General features: G+C 39.9%; 3 protein-coding genes across 3 annotated transcripts; 1 reads left to right on the top strand and 2 right to left on the bottom strand.

The window, feature by feature from the left end:
• Positions 1 to 1,539: 1,539 nt before the first annotated feature.
• On the top strand, positions 1,540 to 10,086 carry LOC133917109 (pyruvate kinase isozyme G, chloroplastic-like). Its single transcript, XM_062361089.1, has 12 exons — positions 1,540 to 2,075; positions 3,278 to 3,565; positions 3,815 to 3,980; positions 4,575 to 4,709; positions 4,790 to 4,900; positions 4,984 to 5,072; positions 5,260 to 5,322; positions 6,348 to 6,523; positions 7,455 to 7,557; positions 7,633 to 7,781; positions 8,622 to 8,730; positions 9,724 to 10,086. Exons 1-12 carry the CDS (start codon positions 1,818 to 1,820, stop codon positions 9,829 to 9,831), a joined length of 1,755 nt encoding a protein of 584 aa, XP_062217073.1. The 5' UTR covers positions 1,540 to 1,817; the 3' UTR covers positions 9,832 to 10,086.
• Positions 10,087 to 12,486: 2,400 nt separating this feature from the next.
• LOC133917100 (acidic endochitinase-like) lies at positions 12,487 to 13,704 on the bottom strand. Its single transcript, XM_062361078.1, has one exon. The coding sequence runs from the start codon at positions 13,616 to 13,618 to the stop codon at positions 12,722 to 12,724; it is 897 nt and encodes a 298-aa protein (XP_062217062.1). The 5' UTR covers positions 13,619 to 13,704; the 3' UTR covers positions 12,487 to 12,721.
• Positions 13,705 to 21,753: 8,049 nt separating this feature from the next.
• On the bottom strand, positions 21,754 to 24,218 carry LOC133917090 (F-box/kelch-repeat protein At3g61590-like). The gene is made up of 2 exons (XM_062361066.1): positions 24,044 to 24,218; positions 21,754 to 23,203 (listed from the first exon to the last, which is right to left on the bottom strand). Exon 2 carries the CDS (start codon positions 23,174 to 23,176, stop codon positions 21,956 to 21,958), a length of 1,221 nt encoding a protein of 406 aa, XP_062217050.1. The 5' UTR covers positions 23,177 to 23,203; positions 24,044 to 24,218; the 3' UTR covers positions 21,754 to 21,955.
• Positions 24,219 to 24,973: the final 755 nt, after the last annotated feature.

Raw genomic sequence — 24,973 nt, 5'->3', positions numbered from 1 at the left:
GCACGTGAGACAAAAAAACTATGGATCCAACAATTTTCGGTACATTAAATACGGCACGGTACAATATATTCAGCACTTTAAGTAAAAAATGGTCTATATTTAAAACCTCAGGTACCGAATACGGTAAATAGTGTCATATTCGATCCATTAGGTATCGAATATAGCTAACCAATGCTGTGCCGCTCACAAAGAAAGAAGCTAGAAACTGGTTGTACATGTTTGTTTATATTTTTATTTAACTCTCGATTTTATTTAGAAGTACAAAGTAGTCTAAACATTTTTATGAGCAAACTATAGCTTCCTAGCAATTCATTTGAATTGGTTTGATCCAAAAATCCTGAGCCAGTATTTAATTAAAATTCTCCAAATAAACGTACATGTATAAATTCTAGCAATTTTTAATACCTAAAATAAATTCCCAAAAAATTAAAAAAATCACAAATATTCTTCTCATGTGATGTACTAATTTATGAAAATATTTCTAACCCTAGTTATTTGGTGAAAAAGTGAGTTCCTTTATAATACTCCATTTATATGCATTTTTATCATTTCATATGGTATTATATTTTTTAATTCAATTTGAATAAAAAATTCAAACATGCACAAAACCTTGATTCCCAGATCAATATTAAGCCTTTGTAATACTATATTTATATGCATTTTTATCATTTTATGTGATATTCTCTTTTTAATTTAGTTTGAATAAAAAAATTAAACAAACATAAAACCTTGGTTCTCACATAAATTCAAACATGCTCCCTTGAATCTGTTGCCGACATCAAGCTAAAAATATCGAGCAACCTCTCAGATTAATATTAAATCTCTTCTTACTGTTCTTTGTACTTTATTTCTTCCTTGTGCTCTCTTCTTTCTTTAAGAGATAGCATTCACATCTGCATGATCCTTATATATTTGTTTAAATTTCAGATATATCATTTGCCATATTTAATTGATAAATATTAAAAATTATCATATCATTATCTACTTTGAAAAGATGAATGTAAATATATATTTGCAATTTCTGTGTTATTTGCTTCTTAAGTGTCTGACTTTACTATCTTAAGTAGTAGTTGTCAAATTATCATGCATCACACGAGAAAAATAGTGAATTGTTGATTTTTTGTTTCTATGCATCAATATGAATTTTTGAATTTTTTATTCAAATTGAATATTATTTTAAATTAATATCGTAACTTCATAACCTTAAGAATGAACACGGTAGCTTTTTTCTCTAAAATATTAATATAATAAATTTTATAAGTATATTATAATAAATATACTGGTTAAATTTTTACATTAGAGATTATATCTCATCACACACGATATGTATTTTTGATGGCAGGTTCCATTTCCCGGTGGCAACGTCTCAGGCGCCATCGGGGCCCAAGCCCAGCGCTTCCGAGGTCACGCTCCTGCGGTCCTCGTGACCGGATCGAAGAAAACCGGCAGCCAAGCCACGGCGGAGACTTCATCAAAAAAAAAAAAAAAAAAGCCACGCCGGAGACTTCATCAAAAAAAAAGAAAAGCGGAGACCCAACGTAGAGCACTGTTTGTGTGAGGATGCGCCTGCCCGCCGAGGCAGCAGAGCACGGACGAGTGACGACGCAGCCAGCTCAGCGCCCCGCCGCCTCCTCCCCCACCCCAGCTCAGCACGGACGAGTGACGAAGCCATCCAGCCAGCCAGGAGGCAGCCTGCCCTCCTTAAACCCAAACCCACCTCACCCACACCGCGCACGCGCGCACGCCTACGCCTGCCTCGCCTCACCACCCCTCCTCTAGTCTCTACTACCGGTTCCAAATCTCTCGCCCGAGTCGAGATGGCGCAGGTGGTGGTGGCGGCGGCGGGCACTGCGGCGGCTGCGGCCAGGCCTCTGTGCGGTGTATCTGGGGCCGACGCGCTCAGGCCGGCGGCTGCCAGGCTGCCGTCCGCGGTAGGCGCGGGCACGGAGAGGTGGAGCGGGGCCGTGGCAGCAAGGGACCGACGCGAGTCACAGGTGGTGTCCGTGATAAGCCACGCCCCGGGCGCCGACACCGAGGTGCTTCCCGTGTCGCCCGACGACGACGCGGCCGTCAAGGTATCGCCTCCTCCTCGTAATGATTGGCTGGTTCCGCTTTGGTGGAGACCGGCTGGGGAATCAAGCTTCATCCGTGGATGGATTTGGGATGGGGACGTGGTTTTTGAGGTTACGGGTTACTTTCGAGAGCTGAAAGGGCGTGAAATTGGCTTTCCCTGACGGTCAAATTGGATTTGCCATGCTACGGTCACTGTCGAGTTTGTGACGGCGAAATTTAGAGAGCGGAATCGTCCGTGGGATGTCATTATCAGATTTTCTGTATGTGCCCACCGAAACAATTGAATTTTGGCTCGTACTCTTGTGCATTCCATCTTCTGTCTATCCGTCCTTTTTTGTTAATTATAACACGTTGTAAGTTTGTAACATGTAAATTACGGCGCAAACGTTCCATTTCTTCCTTCTGATTGAGCCTTAGGATTTGTTCGACTTATTGGTTTAGAGGTTGTCTGGATATGGATTTAATGTCCTATTTGCGGAAATGACATTGACACCATTGAATTGGTTACCTGTCTTGTAACTGTTCCTCCCAAAAACACATACGAGAATACTTGTCAGCAGAAACCCCATTACTTATCACATTTACAGCCATAGAAAAGTACTAAAATCCCTGAGCTAAATTAGAATATATCAACACCGATGAGTTATTTGAGATGAGGTGCTACCTATGTCACCTTTCCACACTAGACCCGAGGAAGGTAAGATCCCTGGGGAACGAGGAATGAGTGGAAGCTACGTGAAGTCTATAGGTTAATATAACAACATTACCTAATATACAAAAATGAGATGAACCAAGATTTGAGTAGTAAGTGAATGCAATATGTAAGCAAAACTCTTAGCGAATCCCAAAGCTAGGAAATGACAAAGCTGTAGAGGTAGGTAACCTGGTCAATCCTGCGCTTAAACAGGGCCATTTTGTTACAAAGCGCCTTCCTCTGATGAATACGGTTGTCGCTTTGGTCAAATCTCCATTCTCTCAGTCTTGTCAAGGCCACGTTTCCAGTAAGCTATGATAACTCAAGATCAATGATAATACTTAAATTATTATTTGCTGGTTGTTGCTGAATACGATGTACAGTTTGCTAGTGTGGCATGCTTTGTGAAATGAATGTTCCAGTTACTCATGATATAACTGTACATTTTAGAATGGCACCTTATGAGTTGAAATTTGAAACTTATTGTCAATAATATTTGTTCTTTGATAGGAAGAAGCAAACTTCCAGCACCTTAAGGCTATTCAGCAACTTGCAACTGCAGCAAATGGTGTGTGGTCTAAACCAAATGTACGGCGCAAGACAAAGATCGTCTGTACCATCGGTCCCTCAACTAACACAAGAGAGATGATATGGAAACTTGCTGAGGCTGGCATGAACGTTTCTCGGCTTAATATGTCACATGGAGACCATGCATCACACCAGAAAGTTATTGATCTAGTGAAGGAATATAATGCATCACATGGAGACAATGTGATTGCTATTATGCTTGACACGAAGGTTGGTGTTACTTCTTTCAGAGCATCTACACTAAACCACAAATAGACAGATAGTTCTCATCCTTAGAAGCTGATTTCCTTTGGTTTCAAAAGAAAAACAAGAAGTTGTTTTTCTGTATTATTTTTAGTTCTTACTATTAGTCCTTTAAGCCCATGCTACCAACTTATTTGCTATACTAATGATAAATAGAATTGAACCTTTTTTATTTTGCATTTCATTCATCATATGTTGCCTTGATTTACAAATCAGGGACCAGAAGTTCGGAGTGGAGATTTGCCTCAACCGATATTTCTGGAAAGCGGCCAAGAGTTCAGTTTTACAATCAAAAGGGGAGTTGGGACTGATACATGTGTTAGCGTGAACTACGACGACTTTGTTAACGATGTAGAAGTGGGTGACATGCTCCTTGTAGATGGTATGCCGATATGCTGTTCCCTTTCATATATTCTATGTTTTAGCTCATTTGTTTTCTCCAGTGCCACATGATTGCACATATCATCTCTGAAATCTGGATACATAAAATCGCTTTATCTAAAATAGACCCAATACTAAATTTTGCATAGTGGTCCTTGTCAAGTTCTATCAATTATGGCAGTAATCTTTCCTAGTTTTGCTAATCATAATGATATGCTTCACTTTCACCACTTACATGCCATGTTGCTTCCTTAGGGCCTTTCGATCTTTACTAGCACGAATTCTGCATCAAATGTGTATGAATGTTCTGACCTAGTGTTCCAAACATGCTTGACTGTAGTCTGTACATAAGTAAATTATGAGAATAATGGTCTGCACCGTTACTTTAAGTACTGTAGCAACTTTCCTGAGATGAAAGTCACATACATCAATTTGCTTCTTACATAGTTGTGCATAACTGATTAGCCATTCAATTACGTTCTATGTCAGATACGTGTCTAACATCCTGTTCAATCTTGACTCTTCTCTAATGTATCTTTGGCATTCAATGATTTTTCTTCATGATTGTATTGACCAATTTTTATGCATTTTTTAGGAGGAATGATGTCATTGTTGGTCAAGTCAAAAACTGAAGATTCTGTGAAATGTGAAGTTATTGACGGAGGTGAACTGAAATCTAGGCGTCACCTGAACGTTCGTGGAAAGAGTGCAACCTTGCCATCAATCACTGGTAATAGTCAGCAATTTTTTCTTTGTCTAATGTATCTAATGCGCATGCTCTTGTTTCATACACCTTTTTCAAACTTGCAGATAAGGATTGGGACGATATTAAGTTTGGTGTGGAAAATCAGGTTGATTATTATGCTGTTTCTTTTGTCAAAGATGCTCAAGTTGTCCACGAACTGAAGGATTATCTCAGAAGTAATCGTCATTCCTACTGTATAAACAATCATATCATGCACTGTTCCCATAATGTATTGATTTCATTTTTATTCTATTTCCAGGCTGCAGTGCTGACATACATGTAATTGTGAAAATCGAAAGTGCAGACTCCATTCCAAACCTACATTCAATCATCACAGCATCTGATGGGGTAAGGATCTGATCTTGATTATGCTTGGGTTTAGTAAAATGCCATCAAAAGGTTCATCTTTGCGTGAATGGTCTTGAGTTGTGTGGGAAATGATGAATATTCCTCTGTTCTATTTTCCTTGTTCTGATTTTAGTTTAAGGGCATGACATTTTGAGGGAACTAACCAATTCAATTTTGAATATCATAGGCCATGGTTGCCAGGGGTGACCTGGGAGCTGAACTACCTATTGAGGAGGTGCCACTGTTGCAGGTACAATGCTGTTGATCATATCTCTTACAAGCCATTGCACTGCAAAGTCTAAAATGTACACCTATATTCCTATGTAGCTGTTTGGACCATAGCCATAGGGATTGGGGTCGATGCCGCGTTCCACGACCCCAGAACATCGTCCCAATTTGCGGGTCGAAATGAAACAGGCTCATCGTTGTTAAGTATATATCTAGGCCCATATTGGCCCATATGAGGATTCTATATATTGACATCAAGGCTAATGGATGGACTATCTTCTTCCCATATTTTCCAGTCAAAGTAACATGGAATCCGAGCAAGGTTTAGGGTTAGGGTTAGAATAACCTCATCCATCCACGATCGCAATTGGTAAGATGCAGGAGGCCGCCAGCATCGAACAGGACTTCCCGCCACCGGCGAACAGATAGGACCACAATGCGGCATTGGGGGGCAGTAGTGAAATTGGTAGTACTGGATGGAAGTGGAGGCCATAGGCAACCGATTTTGTTGGCCAACGGTGGCCGATTTGAGGCCAGCAACGCTTCGTTGCGTGGGAGAAGAGAGAGAAAGCGAGGAGGAAACAGAGACAGTGGCTGCGCACGTTAGTTGTGACCATAAGATGGCAGCCCATCTCATCTTTCTTCCTCTTCTCTTTTTTTTTTCTTTTTAACTTTATGGTGGATCTTTTATATCTACTAGTATGTGCCATATTATGGCTTATCGACCCAGGTCATCAACCCGGATTAGTTAGGGTCACGCTCTGCATTTCGAACTAGCGTCCCAAAGAACACTACCCCCTTCAACCCACATTTTTTGACACCCGCATCCCTTGACCCGATCGACCTAGGTTTCTGGTGACTATGGCTTGGACTACTTTGCATTGCTTTCTTGTTTATACATGGCAATATGGCATATATGTTTCTGTCCAATTTGGAAGCTGTTGTTCCAGTGCTTACTCATGAATAATCAATAAAATTTATCCCTTTTTATCACAAAAAGGTGACTGGCATTTTCATCTTCCTCAAATTTCATGTTCCGTCGTGCAGGAAGAAATTATTAGACTGTGCAGGAGCATGGGAAAGGCTGTTATTGTTGCTACTAATATGCTGGAAAGTATGATTGTTCATCCAACTCCGACCCGAGCAGAAATTTCAGACATTGCTATAGCTGTTCGAGAGGGTGCTGATGCAGTTATGCTTTCTGGGGAAACTGCACATGGAAAGTATGTGTGTTTTGCTTTTTGTTCATGACAAGATATTTTCAACTGGTCTTATTAAGTTATTAGCTAACCATATGACCACACATGTCATTAAATTTTCTTTATTTTACAAAAAGTATGACTATTTCATTTGTGTTCCATGATTAAATAGCTGTTTTAGTATACTTTTGTGCTCTACAGTATTGTTATTTGGTGATCGCATTCTTCAAAAGTTCCAGATACTAGCAAACTCCCTCCGATTCAAAATGTATGTCGTTTTAGGATTCCTACCGGTCAAACTTTTTTTAACCTTGACCATTAATATATAAAGAATTACTTAGATTGACAATGTAAGATAAATGTTACTAGATTCACCATGAAAAGTACTTTCATAATATTTAATTAACTTGATTTGAAATGTCATATTTACATAGAAATTGCTAGTTAAAGTGTCACTTTGTAAACCATGTCGATATCCTAAACATCATACATTTTGAATCGTTGGGAGTAGCTGACAGTATGAATCCGTACGAAAAATATACAGTTACAGGCAGGATTTCTTGTCCCATTTGTTTCCTTATACGGAATATGGAATATTCTGTTTAAGTGTATTTTTGGTATTTCAAATCTGGACTAGTGTCATGTATATTCTTTTAGTTTCCATCGAAGTTTAGATATTTGGGGTAATCCTATCAAACTTATGATGAACTGCCTCTGGTTTGATGGATTTGATGCCATCTCAATTATTCAAAGAAGTAACTTAGGCATAATAGCTGCTTGAAGAATTCTGTTGTGATCTTATGAGTAAAGGAATTTTCTAGTTTTGGTTTAAAAGTTGGCCTTTTTTGGTTAGTATGTCATATATTTGCAAGCCTTGTGATTTATTTCCCCTGATCTATGTTGAAAATCAGTGTAGAGACATAAAACTAAGCATAATAACTTGATTTTTTGACAGATTTCCCTTGAAAGCTGTTAAGGTCATGCACACCGTTGCCCTGAGAACTGAGGCAACTATTCCTGGTGCAGAGACACCTGCTGATCTTGGTCATGTTTTCAAGGTCTGACATCTTCTCCAGTCTTTCTCCATCATGATGATATGCTATTCCATTTTCTAACCACATTTCATTCTGTAGAACCACATGAGCGAAATGTTCGTGTACCATGCAACAATGATGTCAAATACTCTTCGAACATCAATAGTGGTTTTCACCAGGACAGGATTTATGGCTATCCTACTTAGTCACTATCGGCCATCTGGCACTATTTTTGCCTTTACAGATCAGTAAGTTCTCTGATCTTTTGTTCCAATGCATGCAGCCTACAAGATAAAGCTGCTACAGTCCTATTTATATATCCCGTTATCATGTCTCAACAATATAATGTCTGCTGAGGGCATGTTTTATTTAATTGAACTGAAGATGTCCTATTGGAGATAGAAGAACTGATGCTGTTAAATATTTGAATTTAATCAGTTTAGTAATTAGTAATCAGTTTCTGTTTCCTCGTAATCTATCATAATTTGTAAAAACAGCCAATTAGGCTGCGGACTGCCTTGTCCAACCAAACAACTTTATTGATATTTGATAACCTTTGGACCAATCATTTCCATTTAATGTGTACTACTTAGTCTAGTTTTAGTGATGAACCCATGTACCCATTTACTTTGAATCATATATGCGATTTTTTGGTTCACACATAAGACATGCATTATAGGAAACCAACATAGTACACCGAAGATGTTTCAAGATTTTGTAGGTTTTTATAGGCTGTCTAAATAAACTCTAGATGATGGCCTTCACAATTAATGAGTGCGTGGGAACCCAACTATGTGAAGTTCCTCTACTATTGGATGAATACTAAGTGTGAAGACATCCCCAAATGCTTCATCGGGAAGTCTTATCCTGATACTTATTTAGAAAGGAAGTAGGGTTTCCTATGAAATTTCTCGGTAAACTATCCGCTATTGGCATTTCCTAGGTAATGAGGGGCAACTAATCTGAAACAGATCGTATCCCAGATTTAGCTTGTTTGGTTGACTTTTCTCCTTTTGTTCTTATTTTCGTTATTTCATACAATCCTTGCATATCTAAGCAAATAATTATTGTTGCTGGTTTGTTTATAGGGAGAGAGTTAGACAACGATTGGCTTTGTACCAAGGTGTATGTCCAGTTCAAATGGAATTTTCTGATGATGCTGAGAAGACATTTCGTGATGCTTTGTCTTATTTGCTGGTAATGACTTAAACAATCTATCTCTTCTAGTTATTTCTGGCACCAGTTTAAGAACGTCATTTGCTATCCTTGCGGTCTCAATTCTTTATCGAATATTTATATTAGCAGCAGTTGGACCTTTACATACAATATTGAAAATAACCTCACAGCCTGCATTAAGAATTGAACATAGCACTGTAAACTCTAGAGTAGGTTTACCAACGGCCACAGTTTGGACCAATAGTACAGGTAGTGGTTGTGGCACCTTGATGTAGAATATGACCAGATCAGAGGCATGATCGGGCTAATGGGCCAACCAAACCTATGCTTTATAAACAAAGAGGGCGTACACGTCTGAAGCAGCAAGTACAACACTTTGCTCAGCCAAGATAGTTACAGAAAACCGGTAAGCATGGGTACGTCAAACAACCAAAAGGACGGGCTTGCTGAGAGTGGCAGCCTGCAACCTTATGTTTTGTTAGAAACAGTGGACTGTAAATAGCAAACTTAGCTGGGCTGGAATATCTGAAATAGGGAAATCACATTCGTATCCTATGGTCCAATGCTGCACAAAAGTGATGTTGCTCAGGTAAATGAAGCTACAATGCAGTTGTTCACATAGCTAGGTAGTCAGACCTGTACACTGCATCTATGCCTTAAGACTATTTTCAACGGTTTCTCTTCAGAGGCTAGAATTCCTTCACGATGGGATTTTCGTTCCATCTAACACTCCAATGGTTTCCCTTCACAGTTCCCGTCACGAAAGGATTCCCAAGATCATTCCCTTCAGGACGGAATTTTCTCTTATTTCCCTTCACGATTCCTCTCGAAAAGAAGCTGATGGAGATGGATGGAAATAAATGGAGTGAGAACGGGGAAGGGAACCGGAAGGGAACGAAATGAAAGAAAAATTGTTGAAGATAGTCTAAATATCTGTACCTCGCACATTTTTTTTACCATTTATTTCACCAAGGATCCAAGATAGATCCCCTAAGATGATGCTACATTTCACAGAAACATGGTATGGTTAAGGACGGCGAGGAGGTTGCACTCGTTCAAAGTGGCAAACAGCCCATCTGGAGATCACAATCCACACATAACATTCAGGTTAGGAAGGTCTGATTATGCGGAATGCACAGCGGTTTTTTGGTTGTGACGGACATCAACCAAAAAATTACCGTCTTCTGGCAATCTCGAAGGCCTGGTTATAATAATACCATGCTGGTAGTACTAGTTTTCCATGAGCTTGGTTAGCTTGTGTGCAGGATATGTACTGAGGGCTAGTATTGTGATTCTTTTCTCATTTGTTGTGTACTTCTCTAGTTTTCCTTCCATGTAAAATGGTATATGTCCAATCATTTTGTTATGCGGTTTTAACTGTAGCTTGGGAATACCGTAGGCTTGTTGTAATACAATTTGTCTATGATTTGGAATTCAACGGAAGAAAAAATGTTGCACATAATATGTTGAAGATTAGCCACTGAAAAAAATGTTAAAATATATAAAAATGTTAAAGCAACATGTCTTGCAAAAACAATGTTGAGTCGGCAACTCTATAAAAATATTAAAGTAAAAATTGTCGGATCAAAACTTACAAAAAGTCGTACAAATAATATTGAGTTGACATTTAACAAAAAAAAAATTGATAGACCTTTTTTTAAGAAAATATTGGATTGGTACAAATTGTTCAATCAACAAAAAATGTTGAAGATCAGCCAATGATAAAGACGTTGACTCAAGAAAAAAATGTTGCCACATGTCTTGCAAAACAATATTGAGTCAGTAATTCTGTAAAAAAACATTGAAATAAAAATAACTCATCAATACTTACAAAAATAAAATGTTGAGTAAGAATAAAAATGTTTAATAAAAAATCTATAATGAATTTTCAGGTTTAAAAAAAATATTGAGTCAACATGTTGGATCTACTTTTAAGAAAATATTGTATAGGTAAAATGTTTTGAATCAAAACAATGTTAAAGAACAGACACTAAAAAAATATTGAATATATAAAAATGTTAGTCAATAAGAAAATATCGAATCAACATTTCTTCCCCAAAAAAATGTTGTGATAACAAATCTGTAAAAAAATATTGAAATAAAAAATTGTCGGATCATCACTTAAAAAGAAGAAATGTGGGTGAGAATAAAAATGTTGAATTAACAAAAAAAAAATGAATGGCGAGATCTTAGTAAAAATATTGAGTCAACACTTAAAAAATGTTGGATCAATGAAAAGATGTTGAAGCAACATGTCTTGTGAAATTATTGAATTCACACTTTAAAAATATTGAATAAAAACTATTAAGTAAACAATTGCTAAAATATTGAATCAAACACTTAAAATGTCGAATCCAACCAATCTCATGCTCGTGAACTAAAAGGCCCGCTAGGTCAATAAAAAAGAAACAAAAAAAATTGCACGTCACATTTATGTGTTAAAAAATAGAGAAAAGAGAGTCGAAAAGGAAAAGGTAGAACATAATAAGGAAAAGGAAAACTGAAGAAAAGAAAGAGTGGCTCGTAAAAAAAAGAGTGAAAATAGTAAATACACTTTACATTTTATATGTTGAAAGAAAAATAGTAAAAGCCAGCCCGTCAAATTGTTTCAGAGAGTCCCTTGCTTGCAGCCGTTAGGTTAGGGTGAAGAGGGCCCGCACGCCGTCGCCGCTGAGGTACGTAGTAACGTACAGTTGTCCTCGTTGGATTTGCAGTTACAATCCTCGACGAGCCGGCCGGCTGGGGCCGAACCGGTTGTCGAACCCGATGATCACGGTCTCGCACAGGCCCGTGCGGCAGGTCTCGGCGACGCCGTCCGCGCGCCTGACCTTGTCCCATCACGCGGCCGCGGCGGCGTGCCCGGTCCGGCCTGTGGCCGTGGCCAACTGGCATCCACGAGAAAAGGCGGAGGAGGATGGCCACTACGGCGAGAAGAAGGATCCGACCGCACATAATACTGTTGAACGGCGTCTCGGCCGGTCTGACTTGCGACGGCGAGTGTCGTCGATCGCAATCTCGAGCCGTTGACCGACGGCGAGAAGCCCGCCGCCCGGGTGCAAGCCTCGTCTTCGAAACGTGTGTTTCTGGCGCGCGACCACTCGCCAAAATCGATAACGTCGCGCACTTGCGCCGGTCAAACGACGCGAGGCGGGCATTTCTGCGTGTCTGGTCCAGCCGCTGTCGCTGAGCGCGGGCGCGGCGCATGAATCAATCAGGTGGAACACCGAGCGCACGCGCCGCCGAGGAGTTTGCTCGCCTACTGTTTCCATCTTTTCCCGCTGCCTTGATAGCGGATGCATTCAAAGATGCGAGAAATTTACTCCTTTTGTAACATACTCGTATATATATTGCCGGTCAACTTTTATTCATCGGGTAACGGAAAGTCGTACTACGAGTCCACACCCCACGGGCACAAGAGTAGAATCTGACGTACTCATACGTGGTAGGCACTCGCTAGTGGTTAAAATCTAAAAATAGATAATAATATAATATCATATTTACTAAAATAAATAATAAGAGGTAAGTTTACGATGACATACTCATACGTGTGGTAGGCACTCATACCACACTCATACATGATATTCTCTTTTTAATTTAATTTAAATAAAAATAAATTTAAATATGCATAAAACCTACAATAAGAGGTAAGTTTACTTTAAAAAATCATCATAACCGTTGTTGTCTGTGCGTATTTGACATCTAAGTATCGAATATAGTCCGTTTTCGACACCTGAGATGTAGAAAACTGTCGGATCCATCTTTTTTCGACGCCTCGCGTATCGAAATCGGGTTTTTCATAAATGATGTGCCGAATACATATGCTAAATTTATAAATATATCAATATATTATCATATTTTAAAAAATATGATGCCACATGTTATTTATTTTTAGATTTTGGCCACTCGCTAGTGTGTCTGCTGATCCACTCTTATTTGTCTAGTCCGTTAGCTTAACCAATAACCACTATATAGCTAGCGAGGTAACCAGAACAAGAAGTACTCGAAGCTATGCTCACACGCTGCCCACCACCTGGCCGCTGTAGTTGTTCTGCACGTCGTAGAAGCGGCTCCACAGCATGATCCCGCCGTAGTTGCCGACGCCTTTGATGGCGGGGAGCACCGTCCCCGTCAGGTCGCTGGGCTGAATGTACCCGCTGCCCGCCGCGTCTGTCGAGGCCGGCAAGCCGAGGTAGAAGTTCCCGGCGTTCACGCTGCTGGTCCACGTGCCCCACGCGCTCACCAGGTTGGTGTCGTCCCCGTTCGCGTACTCGCACCCGGGGTTGTTGTAGAACTGCACCCACACGTTGTCGAACAGCCCCGTCTGCAGCGCGGGACCCAGCGACGCGTCCGGGTAGGGGCACTGCGGCGCCGCCGTCAGGTACACCTTCTGCCCCTGCGCGCTGAACCCGGACAGCGCGTTGGCCAGGTCGTCGTAGTGCGCCGAGTTGCCGTTCTCGATGTCGAAGTCGATGCCGTCCAGCACGGCGGCGCCCAGCGGCCGGGACGACGAGCTGCCGCCCAGGTAGTTGTCCCACAGGTAGCTGGCCACGCTGTTGGCGTCATCGGTGGAGGACAGGCCATAGTTTCCGACGGCGCCGCCGAGGGAGAGGAGTACCTTGATGCCCTGCGACTGGCACCCCTGGATGTCGGAGGTGAGGCCGGTGCAGCCGCCGGAGCCGGGGTCACAATGTCCGGCGAGGTTGAGGACCGGGGTCTGTCCGTTACCGAAGGTGGTGAGGAACGAAAGGATGACATAGGCGTAGTTGCCCGAGTTGCAGGCGTCGGCCAGGGTGCCCTCGCCGCCGTTCTGCCCCCAGTACACGGCGATGTTGCCGGCACTGGCGATGCCGACCATGCCGGCAATGAGGAGAAGGGAAAAACCTGGCGGCCACTTGAGATTACCAGCCATTTTGAGTAGTGATCGAGATCGAGATTCGAGACGACGAGATGAGTACAAGCTTTAGCTAACTGAGAGGCCTTTGCGTACGTAGTACGTGCTTTGGCTTGGTGGTGAAGTAGTGGTAGCATGGAACCCTTTATATAGGGGTGCATGGTTGAATTATTCCTTCCAAGGAATAATTGGGGAAAACAAGTTTTAGACGTGGCCCTTTCTGAATTGATTATGAGAAGTTTGGCTTGGTCCTCTTGGAAGACTTGACGACTTACCTTGTTAGACTTTTGTAGTCCAGATGTACAGTAAAAAATCATTAATAGTTAGGCATGTACATCTTGACGAGAGGTTGCGTGTATAATGTTTCGGATTTCTGATGCACATTTAGTTTACACTACTCTAGTACCCAATCCATCGAGATTGTAAGGCAAGTGCGTTCAGTTGTAACCTTTCTTCGGCTTCCCTTATTTTTCGTGTACTTCTTCAGATCCCTTAGTATCATGGTTTTGTGTTCCTAATTTGCAGATTCAATGTGATTTTGACTATAAAGGAACAGTTTATTCATATAATCTTTGGTTCCATATAATTTGGCATATCCTACCCAAGTACCCTGTCTGAATATTATGCTTACATCAAACACTCGCTCCACTATATCAGAAGCAAACATTTTCTTCTGACCGAAGGGAGTATGACTGTGTTTGGTTAGGCTGAGACTTTTGTGCTGAAAAGTTGGCTTCTGTCATCTCGACTGATGGTTTTTTCTATTGATTTTTGCAATAAATTTTTAACTTCTTAGGGTGCGTTTGGTTCATCGTCCTGGGCTGGATGGGATCGCTCCATCCACCTTTTTCTCCTGCCCACTGTTTGGTTCAAGGTCAGAAACAGACAGGACCATCCATGTGGAGGGAATATTCGTTGAAGATCCTGGATCAGTCGATCCCGTAAAAAAACCCGGATGGACTCGTCCACGTTCGTCTGCCGAGCGTTGGTACGTGTGATTTTATATTTTATATTTAATTCTCGATTTTATTTAGATTATAAGAGTAGTTCAAAAATTCTAAATATTTTTATGGACAAACTAGAGCTCATTATCAACCTATTTTAATTAGTTTGATTAAAAAATATAAGCCAATATTTAATTAAAATTTTCTAAATAAATCTACTTTTATAATTTCTAACAATTTTTATTGGCTCCAATAAATTTCCAAAAATCTAAAAAATCACTAATATTCTTCTCATGTGATGTACTAATTTATAACTAACTCAGCTCATCCAATCCATCTAACCAAACAGAAAACTGGCTCATCTTATCCACTCTTATCCCACCAACCAAATAGAAAACTGGCTCATCCTACCCATCTATCCAACCAAACAGAAAATTGAATCATCCTATCCTGAAAAACAGGGATGGTCATATCCCATCCAACCTCGACTTCCAATCAAATGCACCCTTAGCACCCCAAAAACTAAAAAACTCATTTCAACTAGCTTTTTAACTTTTAATTCATTTCGTAATAAACCAATTTTTTATCTATTCAAAAGCTAACTTCTTAGCAGTTGATTTGATTGAGCTTCTGACAGAAAATGCCCAACCAAACAGGGCCTATATCTGAGCACTGAAAGGTCTCGGTTGGAGCTGACTGCAGAGACTACAGTGGAGTGCATTAGGAGCATTCTACAACTATTGATTTGGCGATGGATACATTGGATCAACTGCTACAGTACGATATAGTGCCTGATGCTACAGTAATGTGCAGCAATAGTGATTAATTAATGCTTAGGATTGTAACAACAGACTCATATTACTGTACAAAACAGTAATCCTCTGCATTAATAGTCATTAATGTAGAGGATCCGTGTCCCTCGCTCCCTCCATCTGATCTCCTTTATTTTGGCCTACGAAGATGCGCTAGAATCGAGGCGTCCTTTTCCGCTTACGTGCATGAACGCGCATGCCCCGTTAGTCAGAGACTAATCTTATCAGATAGGTATGACATTCGCCATTTTTCTGGAAGGAGAACACGGCGTCATCAACAAGTCCGTAATAAGCACCGAATAGTACGCTGAAATTCCATTCCTACGGGGTTCCTTCGGTCCAATTTACATTGACATATCCAGTCTGAATTCTGAACTGCATATTTTCCCGTGGAAAGTACGTATTGATCCCGCAGAAAAAGACGACTTTGCATCTCTTTGGCTGATTGATTATCAAGCACTGCCAATCATGGAGGACTTTTGCTTACGTGACCTGCGTTTAATACACGCGCAAATCCAAGATCTCAAGTCGAAGATCACTAGCGCTGCCAGTTGGTGGCCAAATCAGAGTCAATCTGTGTAGGCTGCCTGTGGAGAAAATCCATGCGTCCAAGCCGTAGTGGAAACCGGAGAAATCCAATCGGAGTCTTCGTACGTAGAACTGACTGGTCAGTGGTCAGTCGGGGTCTGGTGAAATTTTGTTGGAATTAGTTCGTTTGGTCAAATTGGCGGTTTCTAGGGGCCAGGCAGACGCTGAAATTTCAAATTTTTGCATGGCACAAATTTATGCATATAAGAGAAAGTATTAAAAAAAACTAGTGGCGATTTTTTAGTACATTCATGGCTTGTGCGGTTGTGCCTAACTGCTGGAGTAAACTCCGCGCTTGGTTGAACAGTGAATAACAACCATGGTTTAGTTGTGTAGTTGTTTGATTTTTTTTTGTTTGATTGTAACTAGAGAAAACAAATGTTGAGCGTGAAGGGAATTTGCTCATCTCATTTTAGTACACTAATGCATTGTAATGATGTTACCAACTTTTTTTATACAAGTCAGGCGCAAGCACATACACATGCTCACACACCACACGTTAGTAGTAGATATTCACTCCGTTCTGATATAGATATCGTTAGAGATATATGCGGTTAAATTTTAGTAACTTTGATCATTGATATACACAAACTAAGATTTGTCATTGGAAAATGATTTTTAGTTGAATTGCAATAAAAAATAATTTTAAATGATTATATTTTTAATAACTTTAGATAATATACAATTAGAAAAGGATAATGGTCAAAGTATTTATTGGAGACCGAATCAATATATAAACGATAAACGGTGAGCTGTCTGTTTCTGCTACTTATTTTCCATGAAAATTCAGATCATGAACTATGGTGGCGACTCGGTTGACAGCCCTGCATGCCTAACTTTGATGCAATTTTCCATGTTTTTTCTCCCATATTATGCCACTTCTTCCACTGGTATACTTTTTGGAATTCCTACGTACCCAACAACAAGATCTGCAACATTCGGTGCTGATCAAGAGGTGTCTTCACCCGTTTTTGTTGGTGTTTGCATTCTCTTATATCTACCAATGCAACAAGGAAGAGCTTTTGGTCTTTTTTTTTTAAATAAAAGGTTTCTCTCATCAAAGACATTGTTGTTAGGTTTTCCAACATGCGAGACATCAATATAAACCAAAGGAATTTCAATTCTACTTAATTCTAAATTATACTATGTATCGCCTCTGTTGATGTTACAAGGTATCCATTCACACTATCATGCACCCATACCACATATGTATGCATCTCTACTCCTATAAAATATATGAGTTGTGATAGATCCAATCGATCTGCACTGTCCATCAAATTGATCAAATGATCATCGTATAAATTTATATCCCGTTTCTCCTTCTAAAAATACATTATTTAATATCTTATTATTTATCTTTTATACCTAGATGTCCAATATTTATCTTTCATACCTAGACATCAAATATTTATTTTTTATACATTCATCATTAGATATTTATTTTTTATACATTCATCATTAAGTTTCTCTAGAGAGTGCGACACCTCCTGCACTTCACCTACAGTGTTAAGTTTCTCCGCTTCCTGTACTTCACCTACAACATTAGCTTTCTGGAGAGGGTGTGTCACCATCTGCACCTCACCTCCATCACCATGTACCATGGAGGTCGCCTCTATCGTTATATCTTTACACCAAGATACTATACGAGAATTATTTTCATTCCCTCATAAATCGTCCCCTCCACCCTTCTATTCAGCTAAGGATGGCAATAGGCCGGGTCGAAGTCATGTGGGTTTCAGACCTAACGGGAACAGATTTGGGTGTAGAAATTATCCCGCAAGACTATCAGGTCGGGGCCCCTATTCAGGTCGAGTTCGGGGCCGAGCTTAATTCTCACTCGTGAGGCACCGTGCCTCGATTCGAGTCAGGTCCAGGGCGACCACTCCTCCCCTCCCCTTTGCGGCTCCTATGCGGCACCTCCCCCTCACCTGTGACCCGCATCGCAATCGGGTTTCGGATCCCCCATCGAGTCTTGAGTCCCGCTTGGGCCGGGGTCGGGGTGGTTTTGCACCCGGTAAGAATTTTGGGGTTGGGTCAAGTTTGATGTCTCGGGTTTCGGATAGGGTGCATCTCGCTCCACCCAGTCCTGATCTCACATGTTACCATCCTTATGTCTTGGTACTCACCATTTTTCTTACTCTAAAATTACATGATTATATTGTGAATTTTATGTAAGCAAATCTCTATTTTGTTATGTTATTTTATTTAACTTCTTTGAATTGCTATATCTTAGATTAATTCTACGTGTGTGAAATACATGCACGGTTGCCAGTAGCTATATGTGTACCCACACACGCTTAGAACTACAAAGACTATGAGCCAAGTATCCACAACCACATGAAATGTGGTCATGTCCTTTCCATTGAGACTGAGACTTAGCCAGTTTGGTTCGGTTTTTCTGGGCTTCTATTTCTCAGAAGTCAGAAGCCGAATCAAACAGTCCAGCAATGAGCTGGTTTTAGAAAACTGAAAAACTGATTTTTGAGGAAATAAACTAAAAGTTAAGAAGCTGATTGAGATGAGTTTTTTTTAGCTTTTGATATGCTGAGAAGCTACAAATTTATTGTAAAAGCCAATAGCAAAAAGGAAAAGCCAAAAACCACAAAAGTCAACAAAAAAAAACTCAGCCTAACCACCCTCACTCTCATGTACATAAAGGTGCGCACAAGAATTTAAACACAAGTGGTCTGAGTCAAAACGCGGTGAATCAACCGCCCCTAAGATGTTGTTTGAAGAAGGGGTCACTCTAGGAATATCTACGATTTACGAAGCATGTTGTTCCATTAAATTATTATTTTATTAATGTATATTAGGACAGTTTTGATCAAGAAAGAAACAATCCTAGTCCCATATGAATTGCCGACTTTTAGCTTTATGTGGAGAATTTTTTTTCTTCCTCTACTGATCAGCGTACAGATAATCTAGATGACTTTGGTATGACCAACGGATTCATCAGCTAGACTGTATCTATGAACTATCAACTGTACACGTGTTTTATATATGTAGAATTAATTCATGATATAATTATGTATAGAATGTATATATTAGACGTTTAGATATGAAAAACAAATAATAAGAGATTGAATTTATTTTTAGAATATATAGAAGATAAATATTAGATGTCTAGATATTGAAGACGATTAATATGAGATTAAATGTATTTTAGAAGGAGGAATGGAGAGAATCTTTGTACGATAACCATTTGATCAACTCGGGTGAACAATAAAGATCATTATGTTCTGCCATAATTTATATATTTTATAGAAGTATACAAGTATAGATAGATATTTTTATTTTTGAGAATCAGCTATGGATATGCATGTTACGTAACTGCTAGTAGTTACCTACATGGGTAAGCTGCTTGATATCGGCGTGATGTACGGTTCGTAGAGCAACAGTACGTATGTACATGGTAAGTAGACATGTGTATCGCTAGCTTATGTTACTATGAATTTTATTTCGGGGATTTTTGTCTTGTGCTTCTGGATCCCATATTCGACCTGATAAACAATGATTGTACGCGAGTTGTCTATATGTTTCTACTCCTACAATATTTTTCATGGAAAATTGTGGCGGTGAATCGCCACCCCCATGCGTAATTATCATGCATGCATTCCCCATGCTTTTATTCGCATGAAATGTCCCTTCTTGTACTGATTTTTTCCTCATTGTACAAGTAATGACTAGAGTTTAAATTTTGTGGAAAGCTAAATTATAGCATTATCTACACCACAAATTTTATGAATAATTTTTCATGACTATTCAAATAGTGTTTTGAAGATTGAGAGCATTGAAACATGATATTTTTATGATTTTGAAACAAATTACCTAGTGAATGGGCGATCAATATTGCTCGAGTGAAAAGGGCCTATTTTTGCAATTTTTTAAAATAGGTGTATATTTCTACAATTTCTGAAATAAAAAATTAAAAAAATCCGTTGTCTACATAAGGACTAACGCATTGGTGGTGAGCATGATGCACAAGGCTTAACGGCCCATCTCAACTGCTATGGCACATCTGGAGTTGGGCTTGAGAATCGATCATGGGTATTTGGCAGGGCTTCAGATAAAGATCCACAATGGATCTAGAGGAAGCCCTACGATTTTATGAAACAGGCCGGTTATAGATCTTCTCACTTCCCTACACAATCACATTGAGCAATCAAAACATTAGTCCAAACGTGAATCCACCCCCGTAAAAAATCAACCAGTCTACCTAGTTAAGAAGATATTAGGTACTTTGGCCATCAACCATTAATGAATCTCCTCTACTTTGAATCTATAGAGTAAATCTAAAACTAGAGCATGCCAAACAATCCCTATATATCCAGAGTTATGTGCTCAGAAAGATGCTTCAAGGTCCATAAAAAAAAAACACTCCAAGCTCCTCTGAAAGAAAAAAAAAAGAGAAGGAAAGGACACTCCAAGTAAACATGAAATCAACCACTTTATGCCGCATCGTTGTCATCAGATCGAAGTTTTCTCAAATTTCCAACCAAGCATCCAGAAACGAAATAATCGATTCCAGAAAGGAGAACAAATGTGCCATTACAAACTATCACTGGAAAGAACCCAACTACTATACAGTATCCACACAGACAGCCAAAGTTCCCTGTTTGCAAATAATGTCAGAACTGAACCTGATGCTGCGCACTACACACTGTACAACCACGTTCTCGATTTCATGTTTAGCCAGCAGGCATCATCACTTATCCATATTGGCCAAGCCTACATAACAGCCGAACTGGAACTGGAGGACAATACCAAAATCATTTCAGGTGGTAGGCCTCATCTGTGACATTTGGTAGCAACAGCAAACGACATGAGATCACTTCCTTACCCAGAAAATCAAATAAAATCCTGCATGGAGACCACATCAGACTCACAAGCTTCTGATGAAAGAGGTCAGCAAAACAAGGATCCGTGTCGAGGTAAAAGTAAAACATCAGTCACAAAACAGACCACATGGAGAGACAGCAAGCTGGTAGAAAGATGAAAACCAGTGCAAAACAACAAACACCACCATATGCACTGCATGAAGTGCACGACACCATACTGAGAATCCTTCTCAAAGAAAAGCAAAAAAGAAAAGAAAAAACAGCATCCTGAGAACCACAGGTACGGCTAAGCCATTAATGCCTCAGCTGCACTACTTGTACACAACAGCAGCTGTGACAAGCGTTGAAACTTCATCAATGGCCTCTCTGGCTCACTTGCACCATGCTGCAGGTTCATGGTCATGAAGGTATCAGAGGCAGTAAAGGAGGGGACAGCTCCCACAAGAGGAAACCTTGATTTGGCCCATGATGATTTCTACAAAAATCAGCAAGGCACTGAGAAACGAATTTCAATCGCTTGGTGAGACCAGTGTGCAAGCTGTTTGCAGCAGCAACCTCAGGAGATGTAGGGCCAGCGTGGATGAATAGTAAGACACAAGAAACAAAAATGTATACAGTTGAAGTTGTCGCTCAAGACCGAAAAAGGACAAATATTGGCTATCACATATAGGATAGGAGTGGTTTCAAAACATATTGGATAGGACGATCTCGGAAAACAAAGAAAGGCAGGTTACATTATTTACAGCACTGCAAATTTTATCTGTCTGGTCGTGGTGTAAGGGCAACCTGCCAACCTGTCATTCATTTATATGGACCAAGTTAAACATGCAAAGTGGTTCTATTAAGTACAGACAGCATATGCAGGTGTTGCCGAGTGCAAGGCAGAACTGGGAAATCAGATAAGGAAAGTACATCTATATACTGTTTTTTTTGCAAAAGAAACAACAAAATGGTACATTTTAATGCAGGTATAATATGATATGTAAGTCAGCACATATAATATTCTACAGATTTATTGCATCCAGCAGAACGAATGAGGCAGGGGCAGAACTCAGAAAAGGAAAACAACAAAATGGTTGAAAGAATGCGACAAAACTTGCATGGATTTTCATGAATAATAACATGATAGCTGATCTGATTCCACTGAAAGGTAAAAAGATAAACTGGTACATATTAAGCAGTGATATCAAGCCGAGGCTCAAAGCAAAAGCCAGTGAAAAGCTGGAGAGGAAATCTTTTGGTCACAGGGCATTTTACTGACCACCTCCATTGCTTCTGCATCATGTCAAAAACAAGCAAAGCAGTTGCACCATAGCTTTGTATGTAGACAAGGTCATCCGTGCCGCTGCTGGCGAAAACATCATCAAATTCGCCAAATCCTTGGAAGAATTTGTGTGGCATCCGAGCTACCTCATGCCAGTGTTTCTCATGGAGTTCCCATATTCCTATTCCTTTAATGATGTCTGGTCTGTTGTGCTTTGCAATTCCGCCAACCAAAACCAGCTTCTCCTTTAAGTTTACCAGACGTCCACATGTGAGAGAACAAGGTACCGGGATTGACGTTTGCATTAACGAAGTCTCAGAAGGTCCAGCAACAAGGTCATACATGATAAGGCCATGACGGGGGTTGACATTGCCAAGAACCCCGGTGGAGTGAATTAAACAGTACAGGATTCCATCGCATATTACACTATCATCACCCCCTCTCCAACCGATGAACACTTCGCTCACAGCAGTTACCCATGTACCACTCCATGAGTCATACTTGTATACTGAAAAATCCCATCTGACAAAATCTTCAGGAATCTGCTTGGATTTTGCCAATGTAATGGTGTAATTATGAGACAAACGATCAACCTTTATGGCAATTGTACTGTAATCTGGCAATGTTACACCCGGAGGCTCCAAAATCCTCTTGGAATCTTTTGTGATAGGGTTAGATACAGAAATGGTGTTCCTGTTGTCATTATCCATGAAGCAAACTAGGCCACAAGAAGAAGAGACAAAACAACTGCTCTTATCAATACAAGGAAGCTCTAAATCATACCACTTCCGGAGGATGGGGTCAAAAGCATACCCAGCAGCAGTTTCATTAGAGGTGAACATGAAGTACCACGGCCTTTGAGGCAACATGTGGGTCCAAAGAAATCTGCTTGAATAGATAATGCTGTACCATCTTTTGCATACTGCTGCTGCCCTTATCATGCTTGCTATAGGCAAGAACGTGAAGATTCTCTCTAGGATATCATCAGGAACGACCATGTCCAATGAAACTGATAATTCTTTGCTTCCATTGCTAGCCTCAGAAACGACTCCAGAGTTAAATGCAGGAGTTCCAATGTGATCAACTGAAAGAGAATCCCATGACCCATGGTCTTCCATGAGACCAATCATGAAGCAACACGCAGACAGAGAGATGACCTGAAGCAAAAAACAAAATAGATGTGCTCTTAAGAAAATAGCTGCAAACAGTTTCCCCCTAATCATATATTCATATTGTTTTGGAAGAAAACATTGGCCTATTCTTGATCAACAAAATGGTGCCTAAATCTAGTTGATTAATATTTTATACTCGGTTTAACCAAATGAGATATTTGAGCTATCAGTTACTGCTGAGCAGCTGAGCGCGTGCCAACTAGATGAGCTATATACCACACCCTATATGAACCACTCTAATACAATTCCCAACCACTCTATTTCGAAAGCAGTAAAACTGACACATATATGTAATACTGAGCGGCATAACTCTTCCGCTACAAGAATCGTTATTATCAATTTACAGTAGTGCCATCTTCACTATTAGCACATTTTTTTTACATGCTGTGGTAGACACTGGACAAAAACATATGAGCATTCGAGGTTTTTTTTCTTTTGTATTGGGATAACTAGAGTACTATGAAACTCTTCCCAAATAGAAACAGCCATATGACACACAGATGAGAAGACGGTATTTCTACAGGTCACCATGTTCCTGCAATGCAGGACATCTGTTCAGTGGCAGGGGCGGACTTCACTAGTGCCCCAAAATTTTTGGAAAATAAACCGCACCAGCACCTTAATCAGCTACCAAGATCAAACAATGTCGATCTTGCGCGATGAAGAAGAACCTAATCCAACCATGGATGGACGGATGGATTGGTTAGTAAGGCACCATGCAGCGCACGAATCAACAACTAACTAAATGGAGAGAGTGAATAGTCGTTGTTTGATTGAGAACGAAAACTAACTCTAAGAACAGAGGAATCCATCCGGATTACTCACCAGCGTAAGAAGGAATGAGTCCTCGCGCGGATGGATCTCCACCGCCGCTAGACCGACAGAGGAGCGGTGGGTGGAGGATCCGGCACCGGCGGAGAGAGGGAAGGCAGGGTATGGCGGCGGCGATGCGTTCTTGCGTTGGGAGTTAACAGCGTTGTGGCAGGGGAGGAGCGAGTGGAAAGAAACTCTGGAGGCCGTTTGCAGCGGGAGTCCGTATTTATATATCGCACGGGGAGTTGGAATAGTCCACTTTCTACCTTTCATAAGTGTCTAGAGATAAAACATAAATATTGAATAGGATAATATTAATTATAAATTTAGATAATATTAATTATAAATTTAGATATGAATATATCGTTGGAGTGTTATCAATCGAATCGAGAGTAATAGCATAGTTTGATTTTAGATGAGATAAAAAAGAATAGAAGATTATCTACTAATTTTTCTTCTAATTTATTTATTTTTGTTAGTAAAATGAGTCATATGTCTATAATTGTAATAAGGTGGGGGATAATTGAGGACGATAATAGATGGTAAAAGTGGATACATTATTCAAATTTTAGATGTTTTATTAGAGGGAGGATAGTAGGGGAAGAAATGACACGGAAATCAAGTCGTGTTTTATATAGTAGAGATATTTTTTATATTTTTATTTTGGACTTTTTAAAATAAAGAAATTTATCCCTCTTATAATAAATATACCCATTTTGATCTCCTCTACTATTTACTATATATATAGCTCTAGGATTTCAATATAACTTTTCTCTATTTATTCAAATTTTGCCCTCATTAATTTCATGGTAACCTATAGTTATTAATTAACATTACTCCTCCATGTGGTGCATGGGAAAGGAGGGAGGGTGTAACCATACATATCAGCTAGCTATAATATTATCCACATCATATATATATATATATATATATAGTCTATAT

The sequence above is a fragment of the Phragmites australis genome, chromosome 1, assembly GCF_958298935.1.
Source record: "Phragmites australis chromosome 1, lpPhrAust1.1, whole genome shotgun sequence".
In the NCBI taxonomy this organism is placed as follows: Eukaryota; Viridiplantae; Streptophyta; class Magnoliopsida; order Poales; family Poaceae; genus Phragmites; species Phragmites australis.
This window is presented reverse-complemented; position numbering and strand designations above follow the sequence as displayed.